The following is a 16550-nucleotide window of genomic DNA, read 5'->3' on the forward strand; positions in this document are numbered from 1 at the left end:
CTGCTTTCCATACTCCTCAAAACATCTGCAACAGACTGCCCACACTTCTCTTAAATGGCTCCTTTAACACTACCAGATGAAAAATTAGAGATGTGCCACACAGCTTACAGGCCCATGACAGACCCCAGAGCCTGTCCTGACAACTCAGGAACCAAAGACAAATCATTCCTAATGCCTTCATTAGTAAAAATCTTAACCATGGAAGCAGGCAGCTCTAAGTGTCTCTGTCTGCATGTTTTGTTCTCCTTTCCACTGTGTTCTACAGGTCTATATAAAACAAGCAGCCAAACAAAATGACTTTCCAAACCACAGTTTGACCAAAAGTATATTTACCTCCAACACTGCCTGCTTTGAACTGGCTCCTACTACCACGTGTAGGAAGGAGTGGTTCACTTCAAACTGATACTCAAAACAAGACTTGTTTAATTACGAAAAATTTTAATCCAGTGCAAACAGTACACCTATACTGAATTTCTGAAACTTTACAAAATGTTAGCTTCTGAATCAAAATTAAAAGGCAAACCAGTATTTTATTGACAGAGTTTATTTGATGTTAAATCAAATGACAGATGTTATTTGATGTCAGATGAGCAGCTTCTGCTTTCCAGAGTAATTCATTCTATACTTCTCCATAGAATGATGCTGCCTGTAAAGGAAAAAATAGATCACTAACACACAGTTGAAACAATTCTTACACTTGTACTTTTATAAAGCCTGAAAAAACTGTTTCCCAAACAAGTCAGGTGAACCAAACTGCTCTTCTTGTAAGAGCATAAAGTTCAAAATTTCCCAGCATTGCCATGGCAATAAATGAGCTTAAATTATAGTAATTCTGTAGAAGAGATCAACAAGCTACAACTGCTTTGACAGCTTTCTGTGTAAGACATCACACTCACTATATCAGCTCCCAGACAGACTGGTTAAGTTCCTTCCAACTGTGTCACTCAGATCATTTGTAATAAAACCAGTTTTTTCTGGAGCAGTTATAGACCACAGCACTTAGGTTTCTGCAGGAAAGATATAAAAATGTAGTCTGACTTGTCTGTAAGAGTATCCTGTTTGTTTGTTTGTATTTTACTTGAAATAAGTACCTGTAAAAAAACAACATATATCTGTTCAAAAAATAGGTCTCATGCTACTTTAATCTATTTTAGACAATAAAACTCAAATGTCTATCCTCTCTTTAGCATACCTATAAATGAAAAATATAAGCTTTGTTTACAGTAAGACTAAACAATCAGCAACTTCAATAACACTAAATGTGAAGTACCTGATGTATTATTTCAGTCTTTATACTAATCAGGTATTTCATTCAAGTCAAAGTCACATAAGCTACCAACTCAGCAGTAAGTGCAAAAGTGATTTGTAAATATTCTTAGCCTCAACTCTTGCACTGGGTTCTATTGTCTGCACCTGAGTCTTTGCATAAATCACCCTCAGATTTGTTATCATAATGACAGCACTCCTGAATGCCAGCCCTTACAAAGCATTCTGAAGACATACCTGTTATCTGTTTTCCATCCAAAGAATGTTCATTTACTGAAAAAGAGAAAGCATCAATTAGTAAGAATTTTATCTAAATTCTACTACTGTAGAAAATTGAACTTCGAGGGTTTTTACTGACACTACAACTTGTTTTTCTCAATTAACCACACTGAAATGTAATAAGAAACCCTCTAAGTTTTGACTATTGAAGAGATTGAAAACTTAGATTTCACTTACTCCCTTAAACTCAACAGCTATTTATAGCTTAACTAATGCTCAGAATGCAACTGCCTGTTCAATTATACCTACAGGCTACAATGTGCTTATCCATCCACACTTCTGTTTTGACAGCCTCACCTGTCAAAGGCTCTCACAGCTACAGCTGTGACATTAAAAAGGAGGGTGGGGCTTTTTTTGCATTTCAGTATCACTGTTTTGCATGCAAAGACCAGGTGAGACACATCCACATATACTTGTTTCAAATTTTAGCATGCTCAGCAAGCTCTAGAGCCAAAGAATATATTAAATAACAGAAAATATTTTAGAATACTTCTCTTGAAACTGCAGGGAAAAGAATGGAATTCTAATGGAGTGAGAAGTGAAAGGAAGCATCAAAGAAAACAAGACATCAGCATAGTTATGTCTGAGTTTTTTGTGACTACATCACATGTAACTTTCAGAACAACATACACTTGCCTGAACATTCCTCAGAATCAAGTACTGACTCATTTACAAGACAAAATAATTCTCACAGATTCTGTAGGTGGACTCGAAAACGTATTCCAGAGCTCCTATTAAAAATTCCTCCACAGAGCTGTGATAAGGATGATGAACCATACCACACCATGATCTTTGAACATGGATTTCTGAAGACAAAGCTTAGTGAATTTCACAAATGTTTTTCTATAATGCAGCATAGAATTCTTCTCAAGTTGTTCAGTGAGTGCACAAAAAAATTTATCTTAAGTGACAAGACAAAGTTGAACAGATCTGGTACACAAGTCACATCTAACCCATGCATACTTATCAACCATAAGATCATTTTAAAAGACATCAAAATATCTCTTATCAAAACCACAGTTCACCTATGATTAATATTGCACATCAGTTTGACAAGCACTTGATACAGAAGTCACGTCTCATACATAATTACCACAGGGCATGATCCTTGCCTTCCATTTCTGAACTGCTGATATGCTTTACGAGAGCTTCTATGAACTGGACATCATTAATAATTCATGTGAGTCTTCTGATCACTTTTCATTAACACTCAACAACAGCTACCTTCAAAAAGTCTTAAAAGGAAGAAGTTCCTCCAAACTACAGGCATTGGTGCAACACGAAATGACTCTGCCACTGACCAAAGAGTGTACATTAGTTGTCACTACTATACCAAATGCTAATTTTGTGCCATAAATCATTGTAGGACTTCATGATTAAAACCACATTAAAGCATTAAAGGAAGAAAGCTCCTAATGTTTTCTAGTTCCCTGCTCTAGTAACTGTCAGTAACACTGGTTCCTTTCCACCCAGGGATAACAGGAACTTCACTTCCATACTAACTGCAATATTGAGTTTCACTGAGATTTCCAATTCCACTATAATTTGTGTCTTAACTTGGAATACTGCAGGACAATAATTAAATACAGTTTAATGCTGACAACTATGCCATTTCCAAGCACCATCTCAAATGCACCAAGCTTGATGTGACTTAGCTTTCATATACACCACTACTTTCACACAGTGGTCAAGTTACACATGCAATTGCACTGTACTACTTTGAATCAGATCCTGCAGTGACTGAACCAATGCTGTAAGTCAACAACATTGGGCTTCTTGGATTTCTTCTCACTGGCAATTATTTTAAAGTTGATTCACTTGTTTCAAAAAGTCTGGTTTGCTACTAGCCAAATTTTACTTCCAAGTCACACAACTGAAATTCATTATGTAATTAAGTGAACCCTCACACGACAGATCTAAGTTTAAATCAAACATGCATACAAGGCAGTACAGTGCTTCAATTAAAACAATGGATCCATTTCAGTGATGGATAATTCAGGCACCAAATCCATGCTCATTTCCAGTACCTGCAGATACTTCATTTCTGATGGAGAGTTCCAAGAAAGTAGGAAAAAAAGCAAAAGTGAAGATTACTAAAGTTCAAGATATCAAGGTATTTTCACATCTACAGAAATAAGCATCAAAACCCATTACTCTTTCTCCCCTTGCTAAAACACCTGGGAAAAAAAAAAAACAAAAAGAAAAAAAACCAAACGCTTGCCTGCACAGCTTATTCAATATTTATCACAAGACTGAATACTGTGAAAAAAAGTGCCTGGCTTCCTACCCAACCTATTCTTCAACTTTGGTTCTGTTTCATGATAGAGGAAATCTGCCTCCCTCTAATCTGCTTGTATCAAGTTCTAGCTATAAGCCCAGGAGGGCTACATTAGTCTAGCCTCACCACAGGACTCCACTACCTTGGGCATCAGTCCCTCAAACCCCAAAGCATTCTACCTTATATTTCTATTTACACCCTGCCCTCACTGCCTACACCACACACCCTTAACAAACTTACCTGGGTAAGTAACAGTGTACCAACAGTAATTTGGTGGAGTAAGCATTAGGGGTTTAGGCAGCCTGAGTGACAAGCGTTAAGATTATCTACTGTGTGTATTGCGAGACTGTGTTATGTGATTACAGCAATACTGTTAGATTTACGAAATTTAACTTTAGTTCAAGTGACACTAGGAAACAGTAATTTAGGAAGCATTGTTTCATGTCATATCAGCTAGGCTGGCAGCAGAGAGGAGCAAAACTAAGCTACTGAGCTGATGACAAGATATACAACACACAGTTTACCTTCTGTTATCCAGTAGAACAGGAAAAAAAATGGAAGAAAAACAACGTTATTCTAATGAAGAATTCCTAATCAACATTTCAAAGGCATATGCTCATTCTAGCTTAAAAGATATTCTCATCCTACCTTCTTGCCAGCACCAACATTTGCCTTGGCTGTGCCCCTGACTTTCTTCATTCTGTTCTTACGCTCTTTTCGCTGCTTCCTGGAAGTCTTTTTCTTTTCATACAAGCCGTGCTATTAAAAACAGTTGAAAGTTGCTTTTAACATTGTTTCCTCTACTAACAACTCTTGAATTTAAGTTCTGTGCTTTCTTAAATGTTCAAATACAGTTTCAATTTGAAATATTAACTAAAAAGCAGGATCATTAACTAATAAATGATTCAACATAGAACATAAACATTGAAGTAGCACATGGATTAGCCCCATTTTTTATGCTTATTCTAGACATCTATCAGTGTTCTGTTAAAAGTTACTGTTAAACACCTCTGGTATTATCAGTTTTGCCTTCCCAATTCCCTTGTAATAAAGAATAAAAACACACTTAGCCTATTTTGCAAATGCAGAAGTTAACATATGCTATTTTAGGAGCTCTCATGCAACTGTACTTTAACAAAACTTGAGTTTTTACACATGCAAATCCTGAGTAACTGAACACTTCCAACCTATCCAGCTTCCAAGATACCAGAAAACAACATACCCTGGCAAGCCTGTGCTTTGGTTCATTTTTCTTTGCATAGTCCAGGGAATCATAGATCATGCCAAAACCAGTTGTCTTGCCACCACCAAAGTGAGTTCTGAAGCCAAAGACGAAAATTACATCAGGGGTTGTCTTGTACATTTTTGCCAGCTTTTCCCTGATTTCTGTTTTGGGGACTGTGGCCTTCCCAGGATGAAGAACATCAATCACCTAAAGAAGAATTTTAACAAGTTGATAAAACGTCAATATCCAGTACAAAGCCCCCCCAGGTGCTACAGTCCTGCCATGAGCTCAACACTTAAACTAACCCACTTCAGCAGCAGAAATGACTATTCATTTGATACAAAACCATTCAAAAGTTTCTTGCTTCACTGAGTCATTTAGACTGAAAAATACCTTTAAAATTATTAAATCCAATAGTAAATCAAATCCTGCCTAGTATTTCAATGGCACTAAGCCATATCTTCTAAATACTTCCAGGAAGAATGACTTAACCACTTCCTAGGGCAGCCTACTCCAATGCTTAATAATGCTTTTGGTGCAGAAATTTTCCCAAAAATCCAGTCTCAAACTGGTACAACTTCACCATGCAGATTTACCTTGAGCATACACCAACACACTTAAATCAATACATTCTTACAATTCTTAACTTAAAAACCCTGGAGATTTTAAGGGTACCATATTTATAGTGGCTAAACCTTCTTCCAGCTCAGAACCACAAAGCAAATAAAGGTAATTTTCTGTTGTCTTTTACCATCTGCTTACGCTGCAGAAGTCTGTTGGTCATGAACTTCCTGGTTCTGATGGTCACTGTGTCATTCTGCAAGAGAAAACATTAAATAAAACTAAACAATAGCTACAAATGCAACCAAAACTTGATACATGCATAAATATTGCACAGCAACAGCCAGAAGCCTCAGATACTGACAGTGAGCTCATAACCTAAATGGGCTGGTCCTGGACTACAGAAAACAGCTTTAGGTAATGCAGTGAGAAACTGACAAACTCATTCCCGGTTTCCAACATATACACCTTTACTACCATGAAAAGCTGAAGCAGCTTTTAATAAAAGACATGGATCTCAATTCCAAATACAATGCAACAGAAGCATTAAAATGCTAAAACTAAGCCCTAAATGTTACCACCTCTACAGCCTCCCACCCTCTAACGACAAGGGAGCACCCAAGATTCCTGGATGCTCCTGGTTGAAAGGAAAAACAGCTCAGTGGGTCCACAAAAGCTTACTAAGTCTTCCCAGTAAATTACACACTTACCGTGGCACTCGGTGTGTTAATACCTGACCTCAGAATAAGGACACGGCAGCGGGTTGGGGGTAAAGGGGAGGGTGAAAAGGAAGTGAGGATAGAGAAGAGAGCAAGTGACCATGCACTGAAACATTAAAGAAGCTATTTCTTATGTACAGGTAGCATTTCCTGTGCATCAGCCTCTGCTCTTGCCTCGAGTGCTATTGGCTGCCACCATCCTCTGATACCTCCCTTCAAATACTGATAGACACTAGTAAAGTCGTCTTTCTATTTTTTCTGGAGCTGAAAACGTTCAGCCCCCTGGAGCTGCTGGCCGTGCTCTTCCTAATGCAATGTGGAAGTTTCTCCTAAAATCCTGCACGCCACTACTTTCACAGCACTTTCAGCCAGGAGCAGCCGCGATAGAGGTTGGGGCGACCCACGGCAGCCCCCTAGCACCCCCAGAGCTGCACCCTGGTGTGATAGTGATCAGAGCCGGGCGCTGCTCTGACCGAGCAGGGACACGGTGCAGCCGAACGCACGGCGCGGCCCTCACCCCGCAGCTCGCTGCTATCAGCGGGCACTGACGCGCGGCGGCCCGCCCGCAGGAGCCCGGCCTCGGTGTCCGCCATAGTCCCGCGGGCGGGTGCGGCCGGGCCGGGCCGGCGGGGCGCGGCAGTGCGGGGGCGCGGCGGGGCCCGGATGGCGGCGGCGCGGGGCGGATGGCGGGGCCCGGGCCCGGCACTCACCATGGCGGCGGCGGCAGCTCCTGCGACCGGAAGAGAAAAGGAACGGGGCCGCCCCGCGGCCAATCATAAAGCGGCGCGGGGTCCTCCCTGGGATGGGGAAAAGGCGGGGTTGTGTGTAGGGCTGACCTCTCCAGAGCCGGACCTGGCGGCAAGGAGCGGCGGGCGTGGCGTTGTGTGCCCGAGGGGAGCCGGGGCGGAGGCGGCTCCGTATCCTGCCGGGGAAAGGCCCAGCTCCGTGACCGCCGTGCGGCGACACCAGCCCGAGTCAGCCCTGCCGTGTGCCGGCGCCGCCGTGCGCCCTGGGGGTCCCACCGCGGGTCACCCAGGGCTGCTGTGGGGACCTGCAGAGCCACGGACTGAACGTGGCGGCGCTGCCCTGGCTGAGGAGTTGCTTAGGGCTCAGCGAGTTACGCCTCTTCCGCCTCGAGAAGAGACGACTGAGAGAGACCCGCGTTCATGTGCATAGACAGGGAGGGGTGTCACAGAGCGGGGCCAGGCTCGGCTCCGTGAGGCCGGGAAATAGGCCAAGGGGCGATGGGCGGGCGGTGCTCAGGAAGTTCCACCTGCACGTGAGAAGCGGATCCTTTGCTGCGCGCTGACGGCGCTCGGGAATAGGCTGCCAGAGAGCGGGGGAGGCTCCTCCGTGCGGGTACCCCCGGAGCCGCGGTGCCGGCAGGGGCGCTGCGGGAGGAGGCCGCGCTCACCGGCCCGGCCCAGGCTCCGCGTGCAGCCGCGCGGGCCCCGCCGCCGCGATGGTGAAGGAGCAGTTCAGGGAGACGGATGTGGCCAAGAAAATGTGAGTGGGGGCCGTGCGGTGCCCGCGGGCTGAGGGGGGAGCAGCAGAATTGCGGCGGGGAAGAACCGCCGGAGCTGGGAAAGTGTTGGCCTGGAGGGCCGTGTTGGACAGCTCAAGGCACGGCTGCTCTGCTTTTAGGAGCGCTGGGACAGGGGTTGTCCCACATGAGTAGCCATGCCTGTGTCCAGCTGTGGGCATGCTCAGGAAGGTCGATAAATCTCTCAGATAAAAGCCACCAACTCACCGTAAAGCAGCTTTATTATTTGTAGTTATCTGGAAGAACCTGTTTCAGCAATGTTCTGAATCATTCTAGCCAGTTTTGCATTGTTTTCGAGTAGTTTGGGGTCCTGAGAAGGGCAGTGAAGCTGGCGAAGAGTCTAGGACACAAGCCCGGGGGGAGGAGGACCATCTGGGGAAGCTAGGATGTTCAGCTTGGAGAAAATAGGCTCAGGGGAGACCTCACTCTCTAAAACCACCTGAAAGGAGAGTGTAACCGGCTGGGAATTGGTTTCTTCTCTCAGGAAGCCAATGATAAGGTGAGAAGGCATAGCCTTAAGTTGTACTAGGAAAGGTTCAGGTTGGATATCAGGGAGAATTTCTTCACAGAAGAGGTGGTTAGGTATTGAATGGTCTGCCCAGGGAGGTGATAGAGTCACGGTCCTTTGTTTAAGGAAAAGCTGGATGTGGCATTCAATGCTATGGTCTAATTGACAAGGTGGTGTTTGGTCATGAGTTGGGTTCTGTGATCTTTGAGGTCCTTTTCAACCTAATTGTTTGTGTAGTTCTGTGATGCTTGCATATATACTTGTGGTTTTGCCTAAATATGTGTATATATGCCCATACATACATCTGAAATTTCCTGTCCTAGAAGCCACATCTGTTTTGGCATGAAATCTCCAGAAGAGATGCGTCAGCAAGCTCACATTCAAGTGGTCAGCAAAAATCTGTATAGTCAGGACAACCATCACTCTCCACTGCAGTATGGAGTGCTGGACCATCGCATGGTGAGAACCTTTCTTTTGTTTTCCAAACTCTTTCCGGGGAGTTGCTGGAGTGGTTAAAAAAAAGTTGGGGTCACTGAAATGTACTGTTTGTCCAAAGTAAGTTCAAATGAGTCTTTACTTGAATTTAATAAACTACTAGCTACAGTGCCAGCTACTTTTTCCATGCTTTTGGAGGGCAGGAATGCATTCTCTTGAGGCAGGAAGTTATTTTCTGCTAAACTGCTGGGACGTGCAGAGATGTGTCACCAAAATGCCACAGTGTAGGTTAATGGGCTGTAGATCAGTTGCAAAAGCTGTGTAAGTCCAGGTCACTGGTGTGAGCAGGGGCTGTGTGTAAAAACCATTTTCCTTAAGGATCAGAGTGATTATAATGCCACTGACATGCTTCTGATGCTGGGGAAAAGGAATGGCTCTGCTACTAGCATTCCTAACTAGCTTATAAACTGTTGTATTTGGTATCTATCCCATCAATTACAGCTGACTTTTTTTCTCTGTGTATGTGTTTTCCTTCTCCCAAAGGGAACCAGTGAAAAAGACCGTCCCTGTGAAACCTGTGGGAAAAGTCTGGCTGATTGTTTAGGGCATTATGGATACATTGACTTAGAACTACCTTGTTTTCATGTTGGGTACTTCAAAGCTGTGATAGGCATCTTGCAGGTAAACATGATCATGGCTTGTCAGTTTCTGGTCTTAAAAAGGAAAGGTGATGCTTGAAAGTAATTGAGAAAGCCAAAATAAGGTTGCATTATTAATTATCTTTATGTACATTTTCCTTTTAAAATACATGTATTTGAAGACCAATTTTAGTGATGTAATTTCAGACCAATTTAATCTATAATTTTTATGCAGTTTGAATTAAATATATGAAGGATAATTTCCTTTGTAGAACACCCCAGTAAGTCAAATCTGTTTGATCTATATGAATTTTTAAGACCCTGTGGAGCTTAGCTAAAGATTTGCTTCACTGACTGTATTTTTCTTTTCCTCATGTGCTTTTTAGTGTGTATTCTAATATGTGAATTGGTCTTTCAATCAAGACAGTAGTATCTCATTCAAAAAAATTCACTGTTTTGAAGAACTTAAGCTGTAGTTCAAGAGGTTACATCTCTCAATGTGTCCCTCAAACAACTGTGTTTATACATGTTTACATTTAAGATGATCTGTAAAACCTGTTGCCACATCATGCTGTCAGTGGAAGAAAAAAAGCAATTTTTAGATTACCTAAAACGACCTGGCCTTACATACCTTCAGAAGAGAGGGCTAAAAAAGAAAGTATCTGAGAAGTGCCGAAAAAAAACCACTTGTCCTTATTGTGGGGCCTTTAATGGTGAGTATTGACATGAGCAGTTTGTGAAGTTACCTGCTCTGATGGTTTTTATCTTAATGGCTGTGATAGTATCCAAATCTTGAATATGCTCATTCATTGTACTGCTAATGGGTATTCTCTCTGATCTTTGTTAAAGAAACAGGTAATTGCATTTTTAGGGCCAGACACACGCCTGTTCACATCTCAATTGTGTGGATATAGACATTTTCCTAGTTGCTTGTTTCATGGTAGTAAACCAATATTTGATACTTGAATAATGACAAAAAAAACCCCTTTTAACCTTTTTATAAAAATATTGTGACCTATTGGCAGTGATCAATATGTTCACATAAAAGCACTGATAGCATTTGTGATTTTGAGTGAGCATAATTTTTCATCATATTAGATTACCTTTCTTAAGATTATTCTTTCTTCAGGGCATAGTATTTTTGTAAGAGTTTGTATCTGGTTTTCAAAATATGTCTTGGTGTTTTTTCATCTACAGAGATCATGAGTTACTGCTGTTTAAGGACTTGGAGTATTGCAAATTTATAGTAGATAATTAATACATAACTTAACACTTGTAACTCATGGAAATTGTGGGTTCTTTGTTGAAATGGTCACCCACTCAATAAAAGGAGAGCTGCTTTAACATAAGTGCCCTATCTACACATAGGGGGCATTTAGAAAAGTTACATGATGGGTCAGAATTCTTCAGTAAAAAAAATTGAGCATTTGGACTGGTCTATGGAAGTTTCATGAATAATGTTACCTGCATGACATGAAAATATTTATCAGATTTTTCTGATAATTCGCTTCCAAAATTACTTCAGAAGGTACTGGTATGATTCACAAATGGCACTCCTTAGTCCTGTTTTTAGTGTAGGAACTTCTACTTTAGAAATATCTGCTGTGAATGAGGGGAAGCTGAATTAACGTGTGGGCTAAACCACCCACTTTCAGCCTCAGAAGCTGCACTATCATGTAGATACACCAAGCCATCCATATAAAAATATAAAAAAGTATAACTTGATTGTCCTTTTGTTCTTCTGTGAGTTTAGGAAACTGGTTAATAAAGCTGATAAAGTTTTATTTTATTCTTGTGTTCACTGAAGGTTTAGCTTGTTTTGAAACTGTAACTTGCTTAAGGTTTGGTGGTGTTTTGTTTTGTTTGGTGTTTTTGTTATTTTGAAATAAAATCCCAAGATAATCAATATTTAATTCCTTGCAGGAACTGTGAAGAAGTGTGGTTTGTTGAAAATAATACATGAAAAGTACAAGACAAATAAGAAAGTCGTAGATCCAATAGTATCTACTTTTCTCCAGTCCTTCGAAACTGCCATTGAATATAACAAAGAAGTAGAGCCCTTACTGGGAAGAGCTCAGGTGAATTTTGTTATAACCTAATTTTTTTGCTAGTTTTTGTGCATGAAATAAAACTCCTTAAACGTTTGCAATGTATCAGCTGAAGTCTTGTGGTGATCCAAGAATTTTGTATACCAAAAGATACATGAAGAATGTTTGTATCCAATGCAATAGTGTTAACTTTGAGAAAATTACTATATTACCATGTTCTGATACACCATTACCTACTTGTAAAGAAAGGGATGTTCTTGGTGTGTTACACTTCTGTAAACTAGACAAGGAAGAAGAAACACAGGTTCATATAAAGTTTGAATGTATATATAGATTCACTTTAATTCTGGTATTAATTTCAATACACAATTATTTTTTTTCTTCAGAAGTTCTTAATGTTGAGAAGGAGAGAGGAAGCTTAATTTGCTAACTTTTTTGTTTCATTAGTTTTTCATTGTATGCAGTTTTGTTTCTGTCTGTTCTTTGCAAGCTGGAAAGATCTCCAGGTACTACTTGGATAGAAAAAGTAGTGAATACTGCAGTAGCTGTACTAAGACAAGAGAAATTATGTTTTGAAAAATATCTAGGAAGTACTGTAATACTTCTTAGAGTATTGATACTTCCTAGAGTACTGATTTTTTACTAATAAAATGAAAACAATGTACTTTTTAAGTGTGTACATTTGCTGTAGGATGTTGAGTTGCTTTGTCTATTAATAATGAAATACTTTCCATTAACTCTTGAGGCAAGAGAGAAACATAAGAGGTAAACACATATATAGGGAAAAAAATTGAGGAAAAGAATGTATAGCAGGTTAACATTTGAAATGCCAAAAGCATTGGTTCAGAATAAATAAACCAAAACATAGTTTTGTTTGCATGGACAGTTCTCTATTTGCTGTTGAAAAAGGCTATTTCTGAACTTCAGTAAAGTGAGGAGAGGAGGGAAGCATTGCAGCTTGACATGATGGCTTCTTCTCCCCATTTTCCCAATGGATTTTGTAGGAAAACTTGAATCCTTTGGTAGTATTGAACCTCTTTAAAAGAATCCCAGTCGAAGACATCCCTCTACTTCTGATGAACCCACAAGCAGGTAAACCTTCAGATTTGATCCTCACACGACTCTTGGTGCCTCCACTGTGTATCAGACCCTCTGTTGTGAGCGATTTGAAGTCTGGCACCAATGAGGACGATTTGACAATGAAGCTGACAGAGATCATTTTCCTCAATGACGTAATAAAAAAGGTAAGTCAGCCTTCACGCTCTGAGACTTGCCTTTAGAAAGATTTGTGTAGAATTGAATGTAGCAAGGGGGCTTAGTGCTTACAATCTGGTGCTATATTTCTGTGTCATTGGACATTTTACTGAAATATAGGAGAAGCTCACTTCAGATGGAGCTGGCTGACTGGCTGCTTGTGGTGTGGGACCTGCTGAAGGTCTGTTGGGATTCTTATGGGAAATGGTTTTTCATTTCAGCTCTGGTCTGTTAACTCTTTCTTATTTTTCTTTTTTTTCTTCTCTCCTAGGACTGTCACACCGTTTGAGTAGTCACTTACAATGAAAATGTTAAATTCTTTTTTGTCTTGTAGATTTTCCTCTTTTTTTACACCTTTGTGCTTTATTTATTCCACCATCTGTTCTTGAGAAATCAGGTTTAATTTAGCTTAGTCATCAAATTGATACTAAAAGATGATTTGATATATTATCATTTGTTTATATTTCTACCAGAAAACACTTTTTCACGCTTTTCAAAACTGTTCCTTTGTCAGGGAGACAAAATGAATTGAGTACTAGCTCTTTGATGATTGAAAAATTATTAACTACCATTTTTCCTGTCTGTTAAGTTATATTAGCTTAAGTTTATTGGGAAAAATGTAATTTAAATAAATGCCTAATTTTGCGAGCATTTGTTCAAAGCCCATATTAGTCAAAAGGTTTGTTTTTTGGTTTTTTTGCTGGGTTCCCTTGTGATGGATGCAATATGCATCCAGTTACAAAGTAATTTTCCCTTTTTCATTCCAATCAATGGAAGTTTCATGGTATTATTTACAAAGGTAGAGTTGCACTCATAACAGTAAAATTCTTGGCTAATTTTATATGTGTTGTTATATTTATTTTCTGAACTGGATGACTGTTTTGTTTAGCATAGGATATCAGGAGCCAAAACACAGATGATTATGGAGGACTGGGATTTTCTTCAGCTGCAGTGTGCCCTGTATATTAATAGTGAGCTCTCTGGAATACCCCTCAACATGGCACCTAAAAAGTGGACCAGAGGTTTTGTTCAGAGACTTAAGGGAAAGCAAGGTTTGTCTAAAAATTGCTTTAATTATTTTTTTGTAATTGAACCACAAATCTTTGCTATTGCCAAGTGTCTCTCTGCTACCGTTGTTTCACTTCAGTGCTGTACCTTAAAAGATTGTTCTAATGTGCTGTCTTAACACTATTAACACTAAAAACCATTTTTATTTAAAGAGTTTTAACTGATTTGTTTTGTTAGGTCGGTTTAGAGGCAATCTGTCTGGAAAGAGAGTGGATTTTTCTGGCAGAACAGTCATTTCACCTGATCCTAACTTAAGAATAGATGAAGTAGCAGTGCCTATTCATGTTGCTAAAATATTGACCTTTCCTGAAAAGGTAAGTAGCATAGGACTCAAAAGCTTTTTCTATTCCTTTTTTTTTCCCCCAAGTCAGACCTCATTGTTGTTTCTTTACTCACTCTAAAAATGTATTACATTGTGTTTGAAATGCCATTTAGTGATGCTATGCCAGTTGCCGCCGGCAAATAAAGATCTGTAGTGTTGGATATAGGCAAGTGCTGACAGGATGTGGTATAAGGAGTGACATCTCTGGAACTAAGAGTTTTGCTTCATATTTTTTCAACTCATTCATAGATTTGTATGAAGGAGTGGTTGGGTATTTTAATTTCTAAGTTTCCCTCCCAGATTTTTAATTTAATTTCCCTCTGATATTCTGATAGGCTGACATTTTCCTCCTCTGCTCCTTCCTGTGAGTTCCCCTCAGCAGCTAGAGGCTGTGTAGGAGGATTGTCACTTGAGCCTAAAATTTGAGAACACAAAAGCCACCAGTAAAAACAAGATCCTGAAACATGTTCTATTTGTTTCTGATTTAAGTCTTTATGCAACAGGTGAACAAAGCAAATATTAATTTTATGAGGAAACTTGTCTGTAATGGTCCTGATGTTCATCCTGGAGCAAACTTCATACAGCAAAGGCACACCCAGATGAAAAGGTATCATGCTTATCTGTAATGATTCATTTTTCATTTCTCCGCATCTACTTGTTCTTGTTACTATGTGAAGGCAGTTAGATCTGCAGAATCTTTCATAAAGGGCAGTAAAATAAGAATTGTCTTCTGTTCTCATGTATAATGTACAGTTTTTTTAAGTAGTCTTTTGCAATTAAACTAAAGTGCACATACTAATGATATTGAATAACAATTAGATTTATATTCTTTTATGACTGAGTCTATCTTAGTTGAAAGAGAGGGTGTAGTACAGACACAACTGAAAAGAGATGGTTTTGGGCAAGTTGTACTGGCTGTTTTCATGTAGGACCTAATCTGCAGTCAGTTTATGGGTAGGGAGAAGGGGTTATCCATGAGTGAAACTTCCTATGCTCTGATACAATTGAAATAAATTCTGTGTATTTACAAATGGACTTTTTTCTTACTTAATATTCTAATCACTGTAGCTTTGTTGACTAATGCCAAAATATATTCATTGCTTAAAATATCAGCAATTGATGTTCAGTCCATGCTAGTTTCATCTTCTAGTTATTGTAATACAAATACTCCAGCATTTAATGGAAAAGTTGGCATTATAAAATCAGAAAGAATTTTTAGTTGTCTTTCTGTCTACTGTCTGTGTATCTTCTGACTGCATTATGACTTCTTCCCATGAAGATTTTTGAAATATGGGAACCGAGAGAAGATGGCCCAGGAGCTGAAATTTGGCGATATTGTGGAGCGACATCTGATAGATGGCGACATTGTCCTGTTCAACCGGCAGCCCTCTCTGCACAAACTGAGCATCATGGCTCACATTGTGAGTGCACACAGGCTGACACTGACAGTACAGCCTGGAATATTAGGCACTTGACCTCAATGGTGTTTCTGTCTCACACAAGCAAAAATAAATGGCTCCTGCTGAAACCATGTGTGTAGCAAGGATGAATGCAGTGCGGTTGTGCCTGTGCGTGGGAATTGATGTGTACCCAGGCAGGATGCTGTGTGCACACTTCTGCCAACAGCCATAATTGACCTCGCTATCTCTTGTGTGATAGAGGACTTCATTTTTGTGGAGTTGATGTGATCTCTACAAAGCGCGTTGTCTTCTGGGCTTTTTATAAATTCTTCATAATGAAAATTATTAGCTGCATTTCTATAAAAGAATGTGAGTGCAATTTCTGTCAGTTCCCAGTTAAATCCTAGAATCAGGAATTTTGACTTATATTTGTAATATAAAAATGAAGTCTTCAGGGAAGCACTTGGGCATGGCTTTTTTTTAGTCATGCTTGACTGTGTGTGCATTAATTTATTTATTTTTTTCCTCTTCCAGGCCAGAGTAAAACCACATAGGACATTCAGGTTCAATGAATGTGTCTGTACACCATACAATGCAGACTTTGATGGAGATGAGATGAACCTTCACCTTCCTCAGACAGAAGAAGCAAAAGCAGAAGCACTTGTTTTAATGGGGGTGGGTAGATAAAATGCTTATGTTGGGATTTTGCTGGTCACAAATGGGCTGAGCCCTTTAGTTCTTAACTTGCTTGTGAAATCTGAAATACTATCAAGATTACTGAGTGTGGATAATCTATAACTTTGCAAAAAAAAAGGACTTCAGATTAAATTAGGACTGTTACATCCTGGTAATCTAGTAGCCTGAGGTTTAACATCTGGGGAAAATGCAGTGTACGTAGATGGCACCAGTAGGTTTCTGCCTGACTGTCCTTAGTGATTGCTACCAGACTAGGGTGGCTCTGTTACCAGCAGATCCATCTGGTTTTTTCTGCTCTGACAGCCTGGGA

At 40.0% G+C, this 16550-nt stretch overlaps 2 protein-coding genes across 8 annotated transcripts in view; one reads left to right on the forward strand and one right to left on the reverse strand.

The window, feature by feature from the left end:
• Positions 1-526: 526 nt before the first annotated feature.
• On the reverse strand, positions 527-7136 carry RPS24 (ribosomal protein S24). 5 transcript variants are annotated; one of them, XM_015633240.2, is made up of 8 exons: positions 7039-7136; positions 5800-5865; positions 5046-5255; positions 4472-4582; positions 4348-4350; positions 3573-3589; positions 1504-1539; positions 527-646 (listed from the first exon to the last, which is right to left on the reverse strand). In XM_015633240.2, the coding sequence occupies exons 1-6, from the start codon at positions 7039-7041 to the stop codon at positions 3584-3586; spliced, it is 399 nt and encodes a 132-aa protein (XP_015488726.1). In that variant the 5' UTR covers positions 7042-7136; the 3' UTR covers positions 527-646; positions 1504-1539; positions 3573-3583. The 5 variants fall into 5 exon arrangements, with proteins under 5 accessions (XP_015488726.1, XP_015488729.1, XP_015488727.1 ...); XM_033515843.1 differs by lacking the exon at positions 527-646 and adding an exon at positions 680-1007; XM_015633243.2 differs by lacking the exon at positions 4348-4350.
• Positions 7137-7194: 58 nt separating this feature from the next.
• POLR3A (RNA polymerase III subunit A) overlaps positions 7195-16550 on the forward strand; it is a 33569-nt gene continuing 24213 nt past the window's right edge. For 2 of the 3 annotated variants that reach the window (XM_015633238.3, XM_015633239.3), the window contains exons 1-11: positions 7201-7834; positions 8703-8838; positions 9358-9495; positions 9994-10165; positions 11376-11530; positions 12505-12744; positions 13644-13806; positions 14000-14136; positions 14648-14751; positions 15424-15565; positions 16079-16219. In XM_015633238.3, coding sequence (XP_015488724.1) covers positions 7791-7834; positions 8703-8838; positions 9358-9495; positions 9994-10165; positions 11376-11530; positions 12505-12744; positions 13644-13806; positions 14000-14136; positions 14648-14751; positions 15424-15565; positions 16079-16219 — 1572 coding nt within the window. In that variant the 5' untranslated portion in view covers positions 7201-7790. Of the gene's footprint in view, positions 7835-8702; positions 8839-9357; positions 9496-9993; positions 10166-11375; positions 11531-12504; positions 12745-13643; positions 13807-13999; positions 14137-14647; positions 14752-15423; positions 15566-16078; positions 16220-16550 lie in introns of all 3 variants that reach the window. The other variant, XR_004498193.1, reaches the window with a different exon arrangement.

This window comes from Parus major, chromosome 6 (assembly GCF_001522545.3).
Source record: "Parus major isolate Abel chromosome 6, Parus_major1.1, whole genome shotgun sequence".
Classification (NCBI taxonomy): Eukaryota; Metazoa; Chordata; class Aves; order Passeriformes; family Paridae; genus Parus; species Parus major.